The sequence below is a fragment of the Eptatretus burgeri genome, chromosome 4, assembly GCF_056783735.1.
Source record: "Eptatretus burgeri isolate ZD-2024b chromosome 4, Ebu_testis_v1, whole genome shotgun sequence".
NCBI lineage: Eukaryota > Metazoa > Chordata > Myxini > Myxiniformes > Myxinidae > Eptatretus > Eptatretus burgeri.
The window spans coordinates 43,328,918-43,353,917 of NC_140964.1; the positions used below are offsets into that span (position 1 = coordinate 43,328,918).

At 45.8% G+C, this 25,000-nt stretch overlaps 1 protein-coding gene across 3 annotated transcripts in view; it reads right to left on the reverse strand.

The window, feature by feature from the left end:
* The window catches only part of LOC147027915 (uncharacterized), a 98,977-nt gene that overhangs the window by 28,353 nt on the left and 45,624 nt on the right, over positions 1 to 25,000 (reverse strand). For all 3 annotated transcript variants that reach the window (XM_085877751.1, XM_085877750.1, XM_085877752.1), the window contains exon 4: positions 24,243 to 24,377. In XM_085877751.1, the coding sequence (XP_085733877.1) occupies positions 24,243 to 24,377 (135 nt within the window). The remainder of the gene's footprint in view (positions 1 to 24,242; positions 24,378 to 25,000) is intronic.

Genomic DNA, 25,000 nt, shown 5'->3' on the forward strand with positions numbered 1-25,000 from the left:
ATGATGAATGTTGTGGTTAAATTTCATTGAAATTGCATCTGTTGTTTCTGATAAGAGAGCAAATACCGATTTTACAGACTGACTGAGTGAGACTGACTAACTGACTGACTGACTCACCGACACACACCGCTCGATCGCATAAGCTCACCTGACTAAAGTCCAGGTGAGGTAACAACGAGAACAGCACTCAGTAAAGCACAAAGCTCTACCAGGCTGAACAGCAAGTTTTGTATCCCACTGATAAGCCAGATCTGCAACCTTAAGCTTAACGAAAATCTAATCAACTTGTTCTTGTCACCTACCCAACTCATCCACCAAATTTCATCATAACCCGTACATAGCTTTTTGAAATATCATGCTATTTTATATCGTTTTGGCCGTATCTCTCAATTATGAAGAATCACTTTAAACATTCTCATATCCTGATCTGGATCTTCACCAAAATCTAATCAATTCAATCAGTGTCACACACCAAACTTGGTCACCAAGTTTTGGCTGAAACTGTCTATAAGGTTTTGAGATAGATATATGTATATATATATATATATATATATATATATATATATATATATATATATATATATATATATATATATATATATATATATTTATCCCTGTGTCGCAAGAGGCGACCAGGGTTGTGTCAGGAAGGGCATCCGGCGTAAAACATGTGCCAAATCATGATGCGGATCATACGGATGATCCGCTGTGGCGACCCCGAACGGGAGCAGCCGAAAGAAGAAGAAGAAGATATATCAACGTTTGGAAGTATAAAATTTTAAATTAGCAGAAAAAGAACAGACATTGTCAAAGATTTTCGTCTTGCAGCTCATCAGGACACATGCAAGAATACTGGACATGCAGGCACAATGGAATGTGCTGCTTGATCCGATCCTCCAGTCTGAGTCAAGCAGCACATTCCATTGGCAATCCAGAACAACTTGGAGACTGGTCATACACAACCATCTCGTACATGTAAGAACCCAACAAGAATGCCTGTGCAAAGTGATTCTGCCATTGGTCAGCACCTCCTGAACAATCCTGAATGTGCCCAGGACTATCATGCTGAATGCTTCCAGATTGTGCCACATACACGTACTGAAGCACATTTACGTGTTCCTCATGAGGGGTATACACATACATATATATGAGGCCCCGCGAGGCGGAGTGATGTAAGCAACATTTTTTATGATATGTTTATGATAGGCTCGGATGACAGGGTAAGGGTTAAAATAGTGCTGTATGGCATTAACTCCAAAATGGCCGATGTGTCCCTTACATCACTCCTCCACGCAGTGCCTCATATATATATATATATATATACATATATATGTATATATATATATATATATATATATATATATATATATACATATATATATATATATATATACATATATATATATATATATACACATATATATATATATATATACATATATATATATATATATATACATATATATATATATATATATATACATATATATATATATATATATATATACATATATATATATATATACATATATATATATATATACATATATACATATATATATACATATATATATATATATACATATATACATATATATATACATATATACATATATATATACATATATATATATATATATATATATATATATATATATATATATATATATATATATATAGTTACGAATCTGGAAACCATGCGCACTCAACATTCAGGTCCCAAAGTTAGTTATGCCGGTAAGTACATGTGTAGTCAGGACCCCGTCCTTTTGTTTAGCGGGAGGATTGCATGTGTGCGTTGTGACGTCTTTAATTATGTTTTACATCCAACGAACCCTCCAACAAGCCATCTAACAACCAACAACCATTACATCTGCATGACCCAACCTGCCCATCACGTGCCATCACCACCCGTTGGCTGCTCATACCTTGACTTGCCGAGGAGGGGGCCTCGCGGTTCCAGTCCTCGGCTCGTAGTTCTTGTATGGCTTTTTCAGCGTTGACACTGTTACTCTTCGCGAGCGAAGCCACGTGGAGGAATAACTGGGGTCTCTGAACAGGGGCCACGGCTCCGCCCCGGTAGGGTGCGGCCGTAGGCCAATGAGGGATGGACAGCGAGATGATTCTCACCAAGGCCCCTCCCCGTGTGGGAGGAGATATATATCCCCGAGCAGACTCGGTTGTGGTTGTCCTTGGCGTTGGGGCTGGGAAGTCTGGAGCACTTTAGTGGTTACAAGTTGGTTGACGGAGATTGGGCTGGAGAGTGAGTGAACCAGCCTGTTCGCGGAGCCTTGGTGGGTCCAGTCTGTGACCCTGATCTCTGCCCCGGAGCTCCGATTGCCCCACGTGGCTGCCGCCACGAGCCACGAGTCCCACACGTGCGGCTGGGACTTTCGACGACCCACAGGTGCCCATCCGAACTCTGACCCCCCCAGCTCGTCTCTCTCATCGGCTGGAGGGTCCAATAAAAACTCCAGGGTTTCTTTTCTTTTTGTGTGTGTGACTGCGTGTGGGCCCGTCTATAAGTAGAATTGAGTAAGTGCTTTAAATCATTGCAAATTCCTGCTCTGCATATTCGCTTCAAGTCTTGCCTCCTTGTCTTTTATTGTAAATAAATTATTATAAATGTTCCCAGCTCGTTTCTGTCCTTTCTTTATTTGGTCCAGCATGGTCCGGGTCTGAGTTCAGACGGGGTTTCATCCCCGATAATCCGTTAATCCTAGCCGGTACGGCTTTGGCAGTTTCCGCTCAGCTGCAACCGAACCGGAGTTGGTCGTCGGTAGTTGGAACTCTTCCGCAGTCGGAAGAGTGACCTGGTTTGAGAAAGACGTGCCGAGGGCATGAATCCCCGGTAGCCAAGACTGCATGGTTATTTATGTATATTGGGATCTAGACAATTAACCCTACGACACGCGGTCAAGATATTGGCGTTTCACGGTCGATTAATCGACCCGCCGGCTTTGGAGTTATCTGGAGCGAAGGCCTATAATTCCGGGGAGACCGGTGGGAGACGGCGTAAACTTCCCCACCTAGCGGTCGTTCTCGCCACCAACCCCCGGCCCACAACAAATTGGTAGTCAGGAGTGTGACCACGAACCCCACGCCTCCACAAGAAATTTACAGGGTTCAAACCCACAATTTGGTTTTCAGGAGCGGAGTACGAACCCCAACGCCTCTATTAAAAATTTTTTTACGGGACTCGGACCAGAGGTGTGCTTGACAACCTCCCCCTTCCCTCCTAATTAAGAGCAGTAAAATTTTATTTAATTCCCAGCATGGACCATGGCGGACCAAGACGAGCTGGTCCAGGTGGGTTCGGGATTAACGTTGGAGGAACCCATGGCTCAGGATGACACCTTACAGGAAGAACCTCCCTTGCAATTAAACCCAGAGGTAACATTGGGGGTGGCGGCGGTGCATGAGCTCCCCCCACATCAAATGCTCCCGATGGAGGACCGAATAATCCCTGTCGGATCCACGCCCGATCGTGGCAGACCGGCTTCACTGGGGCCATTTGACTTGGGCCAGTTGATGGAGATGTTAAACCGAATGGATGCGAATGCACAAAAAATGAATGCGAATGTGCAAGCAATGAAAGAGGACTTGCAAGACTTACAAACACAAATGAAAGGTGAGATGCAAAACATGGGAATAAGCTTACAAGCACAAATGAAGGCGGGCCAGGAGGAAATGAAGGCGGAGCTGGTCAAGGTGAGAGGTGAAATGCAGGCCATGGATTGGAAAATGGTGCCTGCACATGGAAGAATGACCGAGTCAAGGGGGAGTGTAACGGCTGTTCGGACTGCAATGGAGACGGGTAAGGTCGAGGGGACGAGTGACGCCACGATAATTAAGGGGGAAACCTGTAAGCTTGGACAGGTAGAGATGAAAAGCCAGGAATTAGAATAGAAAGACGAATTACACGAAATTAAAGAGGAACACACACACGTAGAACTGGTGAGGGACATTGAGGTTGAGCGGGTGGAATGTCTCGAGACCCAATGTGAGGGTCAGATGACCTCCTACTATACAGAAACAAGGAGAGACAGTATGCTCCCTCGAGGCAGACCGTGACGAGGTGAGTCCGGTAAGGCCGTACGAGGTAAAGCGGGTGCATGGTGCAAATGAGCACATGCCGAGCTTGGGGGTATAGAAGCCCCAGGATCTCTTGTGTTAACCCAAGCACCCAGTACGAATGTCCCAGAGTGTGTGTTTGAGCATGTGAGTGACATGACATGTGTAGGTGCATGCGTGGGAATTGGGACACGAACCGACCCAGACGGGAGACATGGGTCGTGCAATGGACGGTTGATTTTGGAGACCGCGCCGGCTCTGCGGGACGCTGCATGCAAGGTCTGTTCCGTGTTTTGCGAACGGCCCAGGCGCGCACGTTTGCGTGATCGGGAGTCAGCCTTAAAACGCTCAGCGCATGGTACAAGATACCAGTGTAGACGGCTAAAATGGGGGCAAATTGGGTTGTTCAAATTTGGAAAGCACGTGGCCCCATGTAACCACATGCACAGAGGCCAATGTGACGCACGGAGCAGTCCCGGGGACATCACGGCAAGCTTCGCAGGGTCCGTGTGAGAGTGACGTCATCGGCGGGGACCACGCAGCATGAAGGCCACGTGAGTAACGCGTGGCTCGCATGGGGAACAACGCGGAAGCGAGCGGTTGTTGCAATTGATGGGGCGATGTTACACTGTCATTTATCGTCCATACGGAGGGGACGAGCGAGTCGTAAACCGCCGCCCTGGCGAAGCAAGGTTTGGAGGGCCTTGCTCCGAGTTCATGATGCCCCGCCGGGATGTAGCGAACATCCTGGTGCATTGGGCAAAGGAGCACTAGTTAGTGGATGGGTCTAGCGTTAGATAGACCGGCCTCATGGGGTATGAGCAGTCCTCCATGGGGCCTGGTGGGATCAGATCAGAGAAATTTTAGTTTAGAATTTTGGAATGGATTGGAGACTTGGACAGACATGGAACGTGTAGTTGGGGACGCAGATTAGCTACATAGAGTTAAAAGGAGCGTGCATTAAAGTAAGGAATGACGAGGGGCACGAGCTAGTTAGGGGGACGTAGCGAGCAGAATGTCAGTATTAGAGTGTGTAGAAAAGAAGAAAAAAAAGAGAAAATGTACAATGAGTGAATGTGGGTCAGCGGGCCCAAGTGTGAGTGGAGTGAATGTGGAATGCATGGTGCGAATGAAGGATTGGGGGGAGGAGTGAATCCCACCCAAGGGAACCCGGGGTTCGTGTAATGTTAGTTAGTTCGTTAAATTAACCAAAACGGATGTCGGTTTGTTGTTGGTGTGAACGAAGGCTCGAAACCTTTTTGTGGGGTGCAGGAGTCTATTGACCGGCTGGGAGCGTGGCTGTGGAAATGTGCGCACTGAGGAGAGGGCCTCCTGGGCACCGAAGTAGTCGGCCAGAGTAGGCCATAGTTACAAGGGACCGAGTTAGTGTAATGGGCACGGGCAACCCACGGAAACGGGACCCAGAGCACCAAAATGCCACATGGGCATCGAAGGGGACACTGACAGGGGCATCCCCCATGTTCATACGGAGTACGTAGGCTCGGAGACAGCCTCAGTGACCCGGGGGTGCCGTAGTTTGAGTTAGGCAGATGGGTATCCCTGCTAATTGAGCCAGGCTGTCCAGCCACAAAATTGTGCAAGAGCACGAGAGAAAATTTGCGGGCCAGGCCCAAATTAATAACGAACACCAACACAGGCGACGGGAATCATGGTTTCTCGAACCGATAGTTTAAAGAGACAGGTGTGTTGAAAATCCCCGGGGATAGATTAAAGTTTAATAAAATGGTAGGATAGATAGGAAACGTGTACCCCTTCGCACCATCCATCCCTTCGCTGTTCCTAGGCCGCTGGACTCACCTTGGGAAATTGCTGGAATCTGAGGGAGTTATTCTGAGGCTGCATTGGGCCTCGAGACGGATTCACTCGTCTCCTCCTCAATCCCCTCAAAAAGGATCTTAGGGATTGGGGATAGACAGTTTTGACAGGTTAGCTGAACAAGGACAATAAAGGGGGCTTGGGACACACGTAATTATTCAAAAAAAAAAATTTTTTTTTAATAAAATAAAAAGTCTAAATTTCGTTGTTGCTTTGTTGCAAGCTAATGGGGGTGGGTATGAACAAAGACAGGCATAGGCGATAGGTTGGGGGGAGACCGTAGGGTAGGTCCGAGCCCGTTTTCAGACCGGCCGGTGCCACCGCACTCCCTCCACAACCTCATTAGACCAGACCGAGGCCGGCCAGCTTCATGTGCCGACTTGTCACACCTTACCTGGTCTGCATTTACCATGCTTTGCCTGCCTTTGCCTTGCCTCCATACCTGCCCATGCCTTTGTTTGCTTACCTATGTCACAACCTTCACCATGTGCTCCAGGACCACCTCTGAAAGTGTTTTGCAAGGACTGCCCTGCAGGCAGCCGCATTCCCGGGGACTGCATTTGAGCAGCCCGGATACCTCCTTGTTGTTGCATGAAAGCCAGTTCAAATGGACCGGGGACTGCACTGAGCAGCCCGGAGCTCTTGTTGTATAAAGGCTAGTTCAAATGGCCTGTGAAAAGGCGAATGGCTTGCCGTGTTCAGGTGAGTTGCCTCCAGCAGCCAGGAACAAAAAAAAAGAAGAACTCAACGACAAACAAGGGACCTGTGATGGCCCAAAAGACATCTGACCATCGATGCCTGCTGCGCACTCACCCACCCACCCACCAATGTTGACTTTGCTGTGTTTTCTCTCCTCAAATCACAGGTCCTGAGCCATGGTCGTGTAAATATTAGAAATGTACAACATTTAGCCCACCTGTTGTTTGTTTAGCACCGGCAATGCAGTTAAGTTGTCTGAGTGAGTCTGTGAGTTTAGTTACGCAACGCACTAGGTTATTTATTTTTGGGACATGTATTCAAATGTCGCACTCAGGGATCCGTAGGTAAAACGTACTAGGGGAAAACCTACACCTACATGCCACACGAAAATTGACGACTCGGGCCGAGTCTATGAAAAAGTGGGGGGGGGGTAGTGTTACGAATCTGGAAACCATGCGCACTCAACATTCAGGACCCAAAGTTAGTTATGCCGGTAAGTACGTGTGGAGTCAAGACCCCATCCTTTTGTTTAGCTGGAGGATTAAATGTGTGCGTTGTGATATCTTTAGTTAGGTTTTACATCCAACGAACCCTCCAATAAGCCATCGAACAACCAACAACCATCCCATCTGCGTGACCCAACCTGCCCATCACGCGCCATCACCACCCGTTGGCTGCTCCACCTTGACTTGCCGAGAGGGGGCCTCACAGTTACAGTCCTCGGCTCGTAGTTCTTGTATGGCTTTTTCAGCTTGACGCTGTTACTCTGAGCAAAGCCTCGTGGAGGAATAACTGGGGGCTCCGAACAGGGGCCACGGCTCCGCCCCGGTAGGGTGCGGCCGTAGGCCAATGAGGGACGGACAGCAAGATGATTCTTGCCAAGGCCCCTCCCCATGTGGGAGGAGATATATATCCCCGAGCAGACTCGGTTGTGGTTAGCGTTGGCGCTGGGAGGTCTGGAGCACTTAAGTGGTTAGAAGTTGGTTGACGGTGGTTGGACTGGAGAGTGAGTGAACCAGCCTCTTCGCGACCCTGATCTCCGCTCCGGAGCTCTGATTGCTCCACGTGGCTGCCGCCACGAGCCATGAGTCCCACACGTGCGGCTGGGACCTTCGACAACCCACAGGTGCCCATCCGAACTCTGACCCCCCAGCTCGTCTCTCTCATCGGCTGGAAGGTCCAATAAAAACTCTGAGGTTTCTTTTCTTTTTGTGTGTGACTGCATGTGGACCCGTCTATAAGTAGAATTGAGTAAATGCTTTGAATCATTGCACATTCCTGCTCTGCATATTCGCTTCAAGTCTTGCCTCCTTGTCTTTTATTGTAAATAAATTATTAGAAATGTTCCCAGCTCGTTTCCGTCCTTTTCGTCCATGGGCCAGACCAGATATAGGTACCATCTCTGGTGGCAAAGTCTCACTATGTTTTTTTGATAGTTTAGGACCTACAGATGAGGAATTGAAGTGATAGCAGTGTGAAATTGGCAGCTTTCTGGTAGTTTTCACCTCTGAAACATCACCCCACCACTACGTTTTGAAGACCAAAATTTGGGGGTAGGGGAAACTGAAATGACTGTAGTTTCGCTCTGGATGGGCCAATCTTAACAATATACCACTCATAATAGTGGGGCAACTTCGCATAACAATTATGCATTTTGTGAGGAAAGCACCAAATTCGGCACACGAGTAGCCTAACATATTATGAACAGATTTGGATATTGGGCTATCTCAAATTCAGCCACTGATGGCTGTGGCAGCCATCTTCCACTGCCATCATAAATTTTGAGATGGCCCAATATCCAAATCTGTTCATAATATGATAGGCTACTAGTGTGCCAAATTTGGTGCTTTCCTCATAAAATGCACAATTGTTATGCTATATTTAGCTAAGTTGCCCCACTATAATGTCTGTCTCTGTACCCAGTTTCTAAATCAAGAAGGTTTCTGCAAAATATTTCATTATGTAAGTCACCAGAGGTCAAAAGGTCACCAATTTTAGGGGTTGCCCAAAATTGGCCATAGGGCAAGTCATGTTGCTAGAATAAAGTAACAAATCACCCAATGGTGATTTAAACACTTTGAATGCATATTTTAGAGGTATTCAGATGATTCTAAGGGGACATTATTGAGTTGCTTTTGCAAAATTTTATTTCAGAGCAATTGATTTTGAACCATTTGTTATAAATACCTAAAATCCAGGGTTTCGTGGGTAGGGGAAGTTCTTTTTAAGCTTTAACTGTTCTAAAAGACTTTGCCAGTGATGTAGCTCATGAGACACTAGATGACGCCACGTCTAATGTTTCATGCATTCGCATTATTCACCTTTTCCAATAGTACCGTGCCTTCCTCAAGAATGACAATGGCAGCCTATCAGCATTTTGGATATCTTGTATAGATATGGTCGAGGTTGTGCTTGGTTTGTTGCGGGCAACAAGAGAAGGGGATTGGCTTTTGCACATGGCCTCAATCAGAGACATGATCCCATGGTGTTTCGCATATGACCGTTTAAACGATGCCAGATATTCGACATTATACTATGCGCAAATGTCGTCGTTAGATATTCATCATCCTGAAATGCATGAATACTTCATGAGTGGAGGATTTTCTGTTCAAATAGGAGCTAATAATCCGTTTGGCAAAATACCAGTGGACCAAACAATTGAAGAAACAATAAATAAGGATACCCAGACGTCAGGTGGCACAAGAGGCTTTAGCTTAAATCCAGGTGCAATTCGTCTTTATTACGTAAATGCCGAATACCACAGCATGTTTCTTTATCGCCGAAGAGCAATGCTAGGACCTCGGTTCCTCCACTTCGAGCCATCAGGATTTGCAGAAAAAGAGAATTGAAAAAGACGAGTCAGCCATCCAATCACTCACTGATCTTATTCAGAACTCTTTAACAAATCCCTACAGATCAGAAGAGGACTCTCTTGTGAACATTTCTACCGGCGCATTGGCCCCAGCAGATGTTGAGAAGGACCTTTTCACTGCTCAAAGTATTGGCGAAAAGGCATACCAGAAGTTCAAGACTGATCGTCTTGAAAAGGAGGCACTGGATGCTGTAGATTTCCATACAACTATTAAGAAGCAAAAGCTAAAGACATTTGCAAATGTTTGTACAAAAAAGTGCAATGCAAAGAGAAAGAGGTCATCCAATGAGCAGATCGCAATCTTTTTGCCAGAATGATTGTTATCACACAAGGTCGTGAGCTGGACATGCAGGAGGTTCTGTCTCATCCACTCAGCCCATTACCATGGGCGTTGGCAAATCAAGATGGTTCGCTCAGGAAGACTGAAAAAGCAGCACAAATGAAGAAAATTGGGGAAAGCGTACCTCCTGTAGAAACCCTCGCACAGAACTCAGCATGCATTATCGATGGCATGAGCGTTGTGCAGAAGTTAAATGTGCAATATAGCACATTTGCTAAGGTTTCAACGTCTGTCCTGAAAGATGTCTTGAGGGAATGTGCGATGAGTCAACGAATAGATGTTGTATTTGATGTGTATAAGGAAAGCTCCATCTCTCTCTCTCCCTCTATCGAGTGCAGCGTGTGGCTGCATCATTGGTTGGGACACGGCTCTGCCGCTGATGCAGTGTCCCCCTTACCAGTACACTGGTAATCATTTTGCCGACCTCGGAAGGAAGACATGCTGAGTCAACCTCCTGGTGTATTTTAATTCAGCAGCCAACGGGGCTTGAACTCAGGACCCTAGGATCCCAAGCCGCCACCCTAACCACAAAGCCAACACCAGGCTTAGCTCCATCAAGAACGCAGAAAGGCTCAAAAGGGGATCAGGCAGTGGTATCAAATTCAGCAGCATTGCACCAGGACACAAAATTAAAAAGTGGAGGAACTTCTTATGAGAAGCTGACAATAAGACAAAACTTATTGAGTTTCTGGTTGCAGATTGGAAAACTGAAAACAAGAGGAGCCTGATGAAAGACAAAGTTCTTCTCGTGACATGTGGCATAAGATGTGACAAGATATTGATCGGTGGTAGTTATGAAATGGGTGAACTCGAGTCCTCTCATGAAGAGGCAGACACAAGGTTAATACTTCATGCGAAGCACGCCGCTGACACTGGATATCAAACTGTAATTGTTATTTCTGAGAACACAGATGTATTTGTGCTACTACTCTCCTTTGCAAAGGACATTCCAGCTACCTTGTACCAAAAGAGGGGAACAAAGACACGTACTCAATTTGTGGACATTTCCCTACTCAGGTTATCCCTTGGAGATTAACTATGTGGTGCACTTCTCGGCTTTCATGCTTACACTGGATGTGACACTAAGTTCTTTCGTTGGGCAAGGCAAAACAGCACCACTGGACAAAATGCGATCAAATAGTGAATTCCAATGTGCCTTCTCCAACCTTAGAAGTGCATGGGAGATATCAGATCAAATATTTGATGCCTTGCAACATTTCACATGTCTCATGTATGCATCGTCCACAAAAACTCTACAGGAAATCAACTCCGATACGAGGTGTTCTTTGTCAAAAGAGGGGAAACAGAGTCAAACCTTCTTCCACCTTGTAAAGAAAGTCTAACAAAGCATGCCCTCCGTGCCAATTACCAGGCAGGAATTTGGAAGCGAAGTCTGGAGACAAAATCAGTAATTCCTGACCCAGAGGGAAATGGATGGGTAAAAGATGATAGCAGTTCAATTGCCATCGACTGGATAGCCGGAACTCCAGCACCTGAAGCTGTGTTGGAAATGATGGTCTGCCATTGCAAACGAGTTTGCAAAAAGGGAGAGTGTGGCTGCATAGACAATGGGTTGAAATGTACGCCGATGTGTAAATTACAAACTTACGAAAACCAGCGAAATGAGGAGGACGAACTGGAGATGACAGTTGATATTGAATCAGATTGCGATGAAGATGAAGATGAAGATGAAAATGAAGACAAAATACTGAGGGTACTTTCCAAGCCCTCAACATTACCTAAAGACATCTAAAATATAATTTCTGGAAGTTGATATTACTTTTTGTTCATTTTTACCACTTTGTTTTAGTAGAATAAGTTGTGCTAAAGACGATTTTGGCAGCCTCTAAAATGTGTGACTTTTTGACCTCTGGTGACCTACATATGGACATAATTTGCATAATCTAGTGTGATAGAGGGTACATAGACATACAATTTGAGTGGTAGATTGTCAAATTTGCCCTATCCACTCCAAAGCTACAGTCATTATGCTTTTCCCCACCCCCGAAACCCTGGATTTTAGGCATTCACAAGAAACGGTTCAAAATCAATTGCTCTGAAATAAAATGTTGCAAAAGCAACTCAATAATGTCCCCTTAGAATCATCTGAAGGCCTCTAAAATATGCATTCCAAGTGTTTAAATGACCATTGGGTGATTTGTTACTTTATTCTCGCAACATGGCTTGCCCGATGGTCAATTTTGGGCAACCCCTAAAATTGGTGACCTTTTGACCTCTGGTGACCTACCATAATGAAATATTTTGCATAAACCTTCTTGATTTAGATAGAGGGTACATAGACAGACATTATGAGTGGTATATTGTTAAGATTGGCCCATCCAGAGCGAAACTACAGTCATTTCAGTTTCCCCTACCCCCAAATTTTGGTCTTCAAAATGTAGTGGTAGGGTGATGTTTGAGAGGTGAAAACTACCAGAAAGCTGCCAATTTCACACTGCGATCACTTCAATTCCTCATCTGTAGGTCCTAAACTATCAAAAACACATAGTGAGACTTTGCCACCAGAGATGGTACCCATATCTGGTCTGGCCCATGGACTAAAAGGAAGGAATCGAGCTGGGAACATTTCTAATAATTTATTTACAATAAAAGACAAGGAGGCAAGACTTGAAGTCAATATGCAGATTGCAGAGCAGGAATTTACAATGATTCAAAGCATTTACTCAATTCTACTTATAGACGGGACCACACGCAGTCACACACACAAAAACAAAAGAAACCCCAGAGTTTTTATTGGACCCTCCAGCCGATGAGAGAGACGAGCTAGGGGTCAGAGTTCGGATGGGCACCTGTGGGTCGTCGAAGGTCCCAGCCGCACGTGTGGGACTCATGGCTCGTAGTCGTGGCGGCAGCCGCGTGGAGCAATCAGAGATCAGGGGCGGAGATCAGGGTCGCGGATGTGATCCACCAAGGCTCCACGAACAGGCCGGTTCACTCACTCTACAGCCCAACCACCGTCAACCAACTTGTCATCACTCAAGTACTCGAGATCTCCCAGCGCCAACGCCAAGGACAACCAACAAACGAGTCTGCTCGGGGATATATATCTCCTCCACACGGGGAGAGGCCTTGGCGAGAATCATCTCGCTGTCCGTCCCTCATTGGCCTACGGCCGCACCCTACCAGGGCGGAGCCGTGGCCCCTGTTCGGAGACCCCATATTCTCCATGTGGCCACGCAGCCTCGCTCGCGAAGAGTAACAGGGTCAACGCTGAAAAAGCCATACAAGAACTACGAGCTGAGGACTGGAACCGCGAGGCCCCCTCTCGGCAAGTCAAGGTACCAGCAGCCAACGGGTGGTGATGGCATGTGATGGGCAGGTTGGGTCATGCAGATGGGATGGTTGTTGGTTGTTCGATGGCTTGTTGGAGGGTTCGTTGGATGTAAAACCTAACTAAAGATGTAACAACGCACACATTTAATCCTCCCGCGAAACAAAAGGACGAGGTCCTGACTGCACACGTACTTACCGGAATAACTAACTTTTGGAACTGAATGTTGAGTGCGCATGGTTTCCAGATTCATAACAATATATACATATATATATATATATATATGTATATATATATATATATATATATATATTTATATATATATATATATATATATATATATATATATTGTTACGAATTTCGGCCCGTCCGGCGTGCGATCGGCCACATAACTCGAATCGCGACGCGTCGCCCACCGGAACGGACAATTAAGTCGTGACCCTCCTGGAACTACCGCCAGGAGCCAGTCACGGGTGGGGGTTTAACCTCACCACGATCGTTCCAATTGCCCACCCGTGCAGGATAGGGTTGCTCGCCAAATTCGACCTGCCTAAGTACCTGTGCGAGTGGTCGACCGGGCGATCGCACCTCGCCGCAGGTCGACTTCGGACACGAACCGCTTAAGCGGCTCGTTCCGTGCTGCAGGGATAACCAAGCGGAGTTATCGTCGACCTCGACGGTTCAGATTATTTACCGGGTGTTTTAAACCCACTATCAATCCCTGACGTGATGCAAGGTGGAACTTTCAAACAAGGAAAGGACGCAACGAAACGGGAAACAGTTTGGCAAGCACTTTTATTCACACTCAGACAAGCACGTATTCACAGCCATACAGTAAAGCACATGTAACAGTCAAAGCAAGAACAATACGCAGAGTTACTTCCAAATAAAAAAGGCAATTATTTTCAGCACACTTATACAGTTTTTACTTACAAGATTGGCGCCACACATACATTTACACAAAAAGCAAAGAAAACAGAAGCCACCCTCACAGGCAAGGAGGCAGGCAGGTCTGTGGACCAAATGAACGTGTGACCTGGGTGATCGGCCAGGTCTATGAGACCGAAGGGGTCTTACCTGCGCCCTCGTGGCACGATGGCGGGCTAGCCGCAATGTCCGCGTAAGGCGCTTGACTCCGTGCCCCTGGTATGGTTGGTGAGCTCCTCCAGGCGTGCGTCGCGCAGGCACCACGGTTGGGTTGGGGAACGGACGGGGTTTCCGGCGCTATCTCAGCGTGGATGGGGGGGGGGGATTGTTGATGCTTGGGGTCGGGAGAGGGGAATGGCGGATGCTCCGTCCCGCTAGCGGGGTCCCGGGACCGCACCTGACTCCGGAGAACTCTCGCCCCTGATCCCTCCTCTGCGTCCCTGCTTCACTCCGCGACTCGTCCCTCGACCTCCACTCCGAACTCCGTCCCCTTCGCCGTCCGATCCCCGTAAACACACGCCTCAGACTTCGCGACTTTCGAACGGCGCCACTTTCTGCACCCCTTCCGGACACACGAGCTGGACAACTTTCTTCACACTCCTTGCTGGACACACCCCCGAGCTGCGTCGTGCTCGCGTCTTTTATAGACCGGGGGAGGAGCCTGGATGCAGATTCGCGGATCAAAACGCGCTTGGAAGCGGGGTCATGCCACCCGACGTTCAGCCATTGGTCGGGCAAAAACTGGCGTGAAGCCTTCCTGATCCGTTTTCCTCTCCTGAAGGGAACGTATTCACAGCGGGTTCGGAGGCGGGTCCATGCCACCCGATGCTCAGTCATTGGATGGAAGAAAAGGGGCGTGAAGCCTTCCTGATTCGTTTTCCTCTCCTGAAGGGAACGCATTCGTACCCGCGGCTCCACGCGTTCGGCATCAATTACCGAACGGGCCCTGGACAGCACGACGTTTGGTGTTGACTGGTGGTGTAGTTGATGGTTGTGGAAGGAGAAAGGCGAAGGTGGTGGGGGGCTTGCTGTGGTGGTTTGGTTGTTGGCGGGCGTCGTTTGGGAATGGCGGTGAAGCAATGTTTGCGGGATGGAGTTGTGGAGGTAAAGAGGCGAAGGTGGTGGTGTTTGAGTTGTTGGCGGCTTAATGGTCCAAAATAACGATAGAGAAACAAAAATGGCTAACTCAAAGCGTCGCAGCCCAGATGAATCACACATATTCCCCCTAAACAACAGGTGTGGACTAACAACACATGAACTTAGCGTCATAACTAATGTAAGGACCCTTTATGGTGTATTGCGAATTTCCACAGCCGTAACAATGTGTATGTATGTATGTATGTATGTATGTATATGTATATATATGTATATGTATATATATGTATATGTATATATATGTATATGTATATATATGTATATATATATATATATGTATATATATATATATGTATATATATATATATGTATATATATATATATGTATATATATATATATGTATATATATATATATATATATATATATACATATATATATATATATATATATATACATACATATATATATATATATATACATACATATATATATATATATATATATATATATATATATATATATATATATATATACATATATATATATACATATATACATATATATATATATATATATCTCCTGGTGTTGGCGCAGTGGTTCGGGCAGCGGCTTGGGATCCAAAAGGTCCTGAGTTCAAGCCCCGTTGGGCCACTGAATTAATACACCAGGGGGTTGACTCAGCCTGTCATCCTTCAGAGGTCGGCGAAATGAGTACCAGTATACTGGGCCGGTGTATACCCCGGTTAAAATAGGTGTACCATATCCCTGTGTCGTAAGAGGCGACCAGGGTTGCGTCAGGAAGGGCATCCGGTGTAAAACATGTGCCAAATCACTATGCGGATCATATGGATGATCCGCTGTGGCGACCCCTAACGGGAGCAGCCGAAAGAAGAAGAAGATACATATATATATATATATATATATATATATATATATATATATATATATATATATATATATATATATATATATTGTCCCCAAAAAAATGTACTCACATTTTGGCTCCTCATAATTCATTGAATTTTTCATTTATTTTCAGATCAAATTGACCATAATAATGGCAGAAGTACGACTAGGTTTTGAAGAAAGAAATGCTACTGGAAGCACGAAAATATTATGGAAGTGCAAAGACAATTTAGAAGACATTTTCACAAAGATCCACCAACGCAACGCACCATTGCTCGCATCCGAAATAAGTTTGAAACAGATGGAACTGTGCATGACGTCCATAAGGAGCGTTCAGGAAGACCACAGTCATCAACCACCCCCGCAAAGGAAAATCGATTACTGGAAACCCTCCACCGATCCCCACGGAAATCTGTATGACAAATGGCTCGTGAGACAGGAATCCCAAAATCAAGCACCCATCGCATTTTGAAGCAAATTAATTGGAAAAGTTACATTCCAAAATTAATCCATGCCCTAAATGAAGACTATCCCAACCAGAGAGCTGAATTTTGTGAGTGGTACCTGGGCAAATGCGAAGAAGATGCAGCATTTCCAACCAAAATTGTTTGGAGCGATGAGGCCAGCTTCAAGTTAAATGGCTCAATTAACCGACACAATTGCACCTACTGGGCTCCTGAAAATCTGCATGTTAAGGGGCTGTCACACCTTGACGTTTTAGCCAGCGTATGACAAAGTCTCAAAATGTATGTAAAACGCTGGCGTACGCTGAACTATTAATGTTTTTTTTAAGTTTTGGGCGTATAATAATGTGTTGGACGTATGCATAACGTATTAGTAACGTACACAGAACGTTTTAAGCACATATAGATAACTTATACCAACGAATGCTGAGCGTGTTGTCGGCGTTCACAACCTATGCCCAACGATAGTCTAACTTATGCAGAGCGCGCAGCGTATCGCCGACGATCACGTGGCAGAGGCTATTCATAGGCTGCGGCTCGACGATTCAAATCATAACCACACTAGACATCGAAGTTGAAGCCGCTGTCACACCTTGACGTTTTAGCCAGCGTATACCGACTTATGAAAAATTTGCCGAACCAAGCTGGCACACGTCGAATATGTTATGGGTAAGTTTTGTATACGTTAAGAGCACGCTGGCATACGTCGTAGTTTTCTGGCATACATCGTCATACGCCGAGTACGTCGAGAAATTTTCAGCATGTTGAAAATTTCTTGACGTACTCGACGTATGACACATGTTCCGCATACGCTGGCATAAGTTGTAGGCACGCTACGCGATCGTTGACACACGTCAACACACGTTACTTGTACGTTACTCATAATCGAAACACGTCGAGGTAATGGTTAGCGTCAGTGTTCCAGACTCCCTGGTTATTTTTTATTATTATTATTTTTTTTCTTAAGTATGACGGTGATGTTGACACTTCGATTTCTAGTGCGGTTATGATTTAAATCGTTGAGCGGCAGCCGATTAATTATATTATATTATAACCACACTTGAAATCGAAGTGTCAACATCACCGTCATACCGAAGAAAAAAAACACAAAAAACAAACCAACCAGGGAGTCTGGAACACTGACGCTAACCATTACCTTGACGTGTTTCGACTTATGAGTAACGTACAATTAACGTGTGTCGACGTGTGTCAACGATAGCGTAACGTGCCTACTACACGTTACTCGTAGGTTAGAAATAAGTTTCGGATACGCTAAACATTACCTCGACGTGTTTTGACTTATGAGTAACTTACAAGTAACGTGTGTTGACATGTGTCAACAATCGCGTAACGTGCCTACAACTTATGGCTAGCATTATGCGGAACGTGCGAGTCATACGCTGGCATACGTTGAAAAATTTCAAGTATGGAAAATTTGTCTAACACCTCGGCGTACAAAGACATATGCCAGCGTACTACGAAAAAAAGCCAGCGTACTACGACGTATGCCAGCGTGTTCTTAACGTATACAAACTTACCCATAATGTATTCGACGTGTGCCAGCGTTTTAGCCAAATTTTGCATACGTCAGACATACACTGGCTAAATCGTCAAGGTGTGACAGGGCCTTAACTATGGAACACCATTTACACTTACCAGGGGTTACCGTGTGGTGTGGGATATCAGCATTGGGCATCCTCGGGCCATTCTTTTTTGACCAAACTGTCACTGGGGATGTTTACTTAAACTTGCTGCAGGAATCCGTCGGTCCACGTGTCGAAGAGATATTTGGTGACGAAGAGATTTACTTTCAGCAAGATGGAGCACCTCCCCACTACCACCGTGATGCAAGGGCCTTTCTCGAAGCAACTTTTCCGAACAGATGGATTGGGTGAAGAGGTAGTGTTGCATTCCCTGTGCGTTCCCCAGACAGTCCCTCCAATGGACTTCTTTTTATGGGGATATCTCAAAGATAAGGTTTACGGCTCAAAATCAGCAACAGTCGATGAGCTGAAAGAGGAAATTGAAAGACAATGTCTTGCAGTTCCAAATGAAATGATTTGTAATGCTGTTGAACTCATTGGTCCGCGTTATCGGCTGTGTTTGGAACCTGATGGTCGTAGTCAGGATCATAGTGATCACAGTGAATTAATTTTAGTTCAAAATCTTGGTAGATTAGACAACCTATACATTTTCGGAAACGTTATAACATGGAGAATCCGAAGATATATATATATATATATATATATATATATATATATATATATATATATATATATATATATATATATATATATATATGTGTATATATACATATATATTGTTGATTTCCGCCACCCCGGCGTGCGGGTGACCGCTTTTAGCCAAATCGCGGCTGCGCGCCCTCCGACCGTGGCAATCCAGTCGTAGCTTCCGGATCAACGCCGGAATCCAGCTACGGGTGTGTTTTTAACCACACCGTAGATCAGCCAACTCTTCTGTCCACGCGCTACAGGGTTGATCGCCGAATTGTCGATGTACCTATTTATTCGCGCAGACAGAAATGCCAGGGATTTACACCTCAACTGAGCCTGCACGAAAACGAACCGCTTTTAAGCAGCTCATTCCGTTTGCGATTTGCCGAGCGGTTTTATATCGCCAAGCCCCGTCGGACTCGATTATCTTATTGGCTATTAAAAGCCCGCTAATATTCCGAATGCAATTATGGCCGTTCAATGGAGGAAGGGATGCAACGAGCAGGTGAATATTCAAACAATGACATTTATTTATAAATGCACATATGCAGTCAATGCAGCAATGGGGGAGGGTGGATGGGGACAACGACACGAGCAAAAAGACCCTACAGCCGTTGTCTATTTATTAATGTACATGCACTTAACCACAATTATACTTAGTGTAAAAGGCACCATAGACTTCCATGCAAAAAACCCCAGGAAAGAAAAAGATAGGGAGAACAGGGCCCGTAGGCCTTTAATGTTCCGCAGAACTGTGGAGACCGAAGGAGCTCCGCAAGACCGTGCAGGTTACCTGCCACCCTCGTGGTGACTCGCTGGGTGACCCTCGATGTCTCATCATCAACACGGCAGCTGGTGTGGAGGCAGCTCGGTTGGTCCAGGCCCAACCGTGCGGCCTGGTCGATCGGGCCGAGCCGACGATGCCTCAGAGGAGCGAACGGGCCTTGCTCTTTTAGAGTTGATGCTCTCTTAAGAGCCCGCTCACTCCTCAGCGTCGCTCGGACCGTCCCGGGGCTCGATCGCCTCGGACCGTTGTGTCACTGGTTGGCGACTTCTCTCCGGCTGCCTCCACCGACCGTCAATTCTGCACGGCACTGCAGGCTTGGCTGGACTCTGAACGAACTCAACCACGAACCCAGACTTCAACTGGACCACGAACCCGGACTCCAGACGAACTCCGAACCCAACTGGTCTCTCGGCGTGTCAGCCCTGCCTTTTATCGGGTTGGGGGGGGGGGGTGTTTGGTCTTTTAGCTCTGACCCTTCACCCCTCCCCCACTGGCTCCGCCCCTTTTGTCATTTTGATCCGATCTTGCCGTCCTGACGCGGACAAAGCGGACGTGGTTGAAATCACCAGCCCTCGCCCCAACGAGGGAGTCCCCGCGTCTGTCGGCGGAGATGCCGCTCGGCCGTGGAATGCCGTTGCTGGCAAAAAGATGGCAGCGTCTGTGGAGACGAAGGTGAGGAGATGTTGGCGGTTGTTGGTTAAGGTGGTGAGGAGATGTTGGCGGTTGTGGCGACGAAGGTGAGAATATGTTGGCGGTTGTTGGTTAAGGTGGTGAGGAGATGTTGGCGGTTGTGGCGACGAAGGTGAGAATATGTTGGCGGTTGTTGGTTAAGGTGGTGAGGAGATGTTGGCGGTTGTGGCGACGAAGGTGAGAATATGTTGGCGGTTGTTGGTTAAGGTGGTGAGGAGATGTTGGCGGTTGTGGCGACAAAGGTGAGGAGATGTTGGCGGTTGATGATTAAGGTGGTGAGGAGATGTTGTTTAAAATAACGATAGGACAGAATAACACTACCTCAAAGATGCACAGCCCGGCTCACGAATAATACCCGTTATACATCGGTGGGGAAATCTATCTGGACACACACTTATCGACATAACTGATCTTCGGGGAACCTGAATGGTGATCTGTGAATTTCCACAACCGCAACAATATATGCAGTCATGCGCCGCTTAACGACGTTCTGGGCAACGACGGATGGCATATACGACGGATCTGCCAGCTCTGAAAAAAAAAATGAAAAAATAAATGTAGCTGAAAAATTCCTATCGCCGAGTGATGATGCCTCGTATAAAAATAGCACATACAATTATATACACTGTACAGTACATAATACTTCATAATGATAATAAACGACAGTGTGGCCCTGTTATAATGCGATCGTTGAGGTCCGTAAAATGTCATCGCGAAAAAAAACAGGGTCGTGCTAAATCGGGATTCAAGGAAATCGGCTTTCAAACTGAACCAATGTTTGCACGTTTACCTTCTAGCAAGTAAATTACCTTTGAATTGAAGAATTCCGCGAATAAATCGTTGTTGTTCTTTGTCGAAATTAAAACACAAATTTATTTTTAGTGAAGCTTTTCATGTTGTTAAAACAATCACACTGTTCCGAAAATATATCACACAATTGACAGGTGCTCGTTTCTTCATTTGTAAATTATAACATCGATGCAATGATGACGTATTTATAAAATCCAAACGCTATTTATTCATCTTTCTATAATCTATGCGAGAGGAGATTGTAAGCTGCTGCTAACAACACCGATGGCCGTCATGAACAGCACAAGGGTAAAACTAACGTGTCTTCCATCTCTCTTGGATGCGTGTTACAATTGCCGACAGTATTCAGGACAGTAACATGCTGTACAGGTTTGTATCCGAGGAGCAATAGGCTACACCATATAGCCTAGGTGTCTAGGTTTGCGTAAGTACGATGTTCGAAAACGAAAAAAAAAAAAATGATGTTCGCACAACAACGATGTCGCTTAACGACGCGTTTCTCAGAACGTAACCCCGTCGTTAAGTGGCGCATGACTGTATACATATATATGTATGTATATGCGTATATATGTATGGATATGTATATATGTATGGATATATATTTATATATATGTACATATATATATTGTTACGTTTGAGGGGGGGGTATGCATTCAAAGGGTAATTAGGATGTTTAATTAGGTATGCCATGCTGTTCGAGTTTACCAGGATCTCGATGTAATAAGTAGCAATTAAGTGGTGATAAGTTGTCTAGTAAATGTTCATTTCTTCAAGGGGGAAATGATAATTGTCACGTAATTAGATAGGGACATGGGATACGGTAAGTGTGTCTGCGTAAACCCCTTTTAGTAGTCCCTGGAGGCTGGCCGTGACATCACAGGACAGGGCTGCGGATGGCTCCGCCCCGTGATCACGATTGGCGGAAGGCGACGGCGGTGGGCCAATAAAACGGCTCGATTGGAAGTGACGAGGACGGGAGGATAAAAAGGTTCTGTTCGGGGTCGAAAAGGAAGAGGAAGAAGATCGGGACAAAAAGAAGAACAAGCGTACTTGTTGTTGTGCTGATTCGATCGTGTTCTTCATCGTGTCTTGGAGCCTTGCTGAGCCTCGTGCCTCACCTTGGTTGGCTCTGGGGTTCTGCTGACTCGGAGTACGGGGTCGAACGGCGGGCGGACCTGCCTCCCTCTCCTGCTCGCAATTTGGCGCCAGAACTGGTTCCCTGGCGGCTGTGAGCGGACTTGGGCCAGGACCAGGAGGTCGATAGCACCACGGTTTCTCCTGCCCCCCCCCCCCTGACGAGAGCAAGGCCAGCTCGTCCGACGCTGATCCAGGGACAGTCGCGTCCACACCACGGTCCAGCCTGACCACCAGAAGTAGCTACGTTTTGTGTGTGTGTGTGTGTGTGTGTGTGTGTGTGTGTGTGTGTGTGTGTGTGTGTGTGTGTGTGTGTGTGTGTGTGTGTGTGTGTGTGTGTGTGTGTGTGTGTGTGTGTGTGTGTGTGTGTGTGTACTTGGCGCCTTAGAGGGTTTGAGATCTGTATATTCATTGGAATTGTCTGTGTTTTCCCCACGCCCGATCCCACACCATCCCGTCAAATCGCCCCGGATCCCTCTTCTTGCCGAGTCTTGTTATTTCTGGTTAATAATAAAAACAAATAAACATCATCAACTCAGTGAAAAGCGACTCGTGCCACCTTCCTCGTCCCGTTTGCAGTAGAGCGATTAGAACCGCCATGTTTGGGTTATAAATAAATAAACCGCCTCCATCGTTTCGGCTCATTCTACGTTGGCGGGACTGTTCAAGTCCCGTGGACGTCACAATATATATATATATATATATATATATATATATATATATATATATATATATATATATATATATTTATATATATATAAATTGTTACATATAATATAAATTTTATAATCTTCTTCTTCTTCTTCTTCTTCTTCTTTCGGCTGCTCCCGTTCGGGGTCGCCACAGCGGATCATCCGTATGATCCGCATAGTGATTTGGCACATGTTTTACGCCGGATGCCCTTCCTGACGCAACCCTGGTCGCCTCTTACAACACAGGGATATGGTACACCTATTTTAACCGGGGTATACACCGGCCCAGTACACTGGTACTCATATCGCCGACCTCGGAAGGATGACAGGCTGAGTCAACCCCCTGGTGTATTAATTCAGTGGCTCAACAGGGCTTGAACTCAGGACCTCTTGGATCTCAAGCCGCTGCCCTAACCACTGCGCCAACACCAGGCTTTATAAATTGTATAATATAAAATATAAATAATATAATATAAATAAATTCATCCTCCTGCTTGTATAATATAAATCCCACGCAGCCACAATATCGCAAGAGCCTACTTACACGTTATCTTACAGTCTTCACAAGATGAGGACTTAGACAGGGTGAGGTCACAAGACAACAAAGAAAAACATGATCCCCACTTTATGCCTGCATGGAGTCGGTGCTGGTGGTTTAAGGTGGGGAGCTTGGATGGCTGAGCTATTAACTGGAAGACATGCATCTGGCGGACCACGTCTGGGCTTCATAGCCTCTTTGGGTGTGCACGCTGGTCCAGCGTTCCAGAATCCCACCTCTCCCTCTGTCCTGCGGCCTGAGCTGCTTGGTGCCGACTCTCTCGAGCTCCTCTCCCACTGAATTGCTCCATAATAGAGTTTGCGAGTGGTTTCAGGCAGAACCGGTGGTTTCTAGCACAGACTAGAGTTCTTACTTTCACGCAGGATCGATAGGCGGACTCTTGCCGTCCTCAGGGGTGGTGAGGGGTGGTGGGGAATTTGCTGGGCTTGAGGAACTGGTCAATAGCAGTTCACTTTCAAGAAAACAAATCGACAGATTAGACAGGGAATGAAAGGATTTATAAGGGGGAACGGTCAGGAAGCTTGTCGACACATTATGGTGGGGAGGGGTCATGATTATCTTCTAAACAAGCTTCGATACGTGCTCTATATCCTTCACACACAGAAACCACCCACTTCATGCAAAACACGTATTATTGGAATAACTAGACTATTTTACACCCATTATCCCCCATTCACATCCCTGAAACAAAATAATCTCTGGTTTCTGTGCTATGTCCTCTCTCAATCACATTTAATTTTGTTGTTGCATTGACCACCATGTGATGCTCTTACTTAGGAAGTCACATGTTTTGGTGTGATGCAGCAATTTGTTTGAAAGTCACACAAACCTGGATCAATGCAAGAAGCACTGCTGGATTCTTGGGCTGATGCAATTTCTAACTCCTTAATAGGAACAGAAGATTTCCAGGTGTTTTGAACGATATCAGTTGTCTCTTCCGGATTATCTTCACCTGCACATAATTCTACATCAAGACGTTAATGTGAAAACCCACACAGAATCACAAAGTTTTGTTGTTTTTTTTTCCACGTAAAAACAGACAATAAATCAACTCGAAAATGACACATTATTAAGCAATAAAAAGAACCTTGCCATAATAAAAAAGAAAACTCAAAGTTGTTAATCCTCAACAATATCCACATATTGTGCAATTCATCCATCAATAGGATGGTGTTTGCTTTGTACTTCACCAAAATACAAGTTTCAGGAAATTCCAGCAAGTAATACTGTTGCAGTTTTATAAACCGCATGCTGAAATTGAAACACACACGGCACGTAGACTTTTTGAATAGCTATCTCCGTAATAGTTATCTCTGTTTATTTCCCTCCACCCAAAATAACTAGCAAACGAAACAAGACACGATCCAGCCTCGCTGAAATGATTGCCCCATTCCCTGGCTTTGTGCTGTGAACATTGTTAGACGTTTGAGGCTTGTTCCAGGAGCATGGGGGAAAAAGGGATTCCCCCCCCCCCCCCCCATGTTAAGTGCGGAGCTCTGATCATGCCGACAGCCGGAAGGACCAAACGACTGAATATCCGGCAGGGTGGCAGAATGGGCGCGGCTGCGGGGGAATCCTCCAATGGCT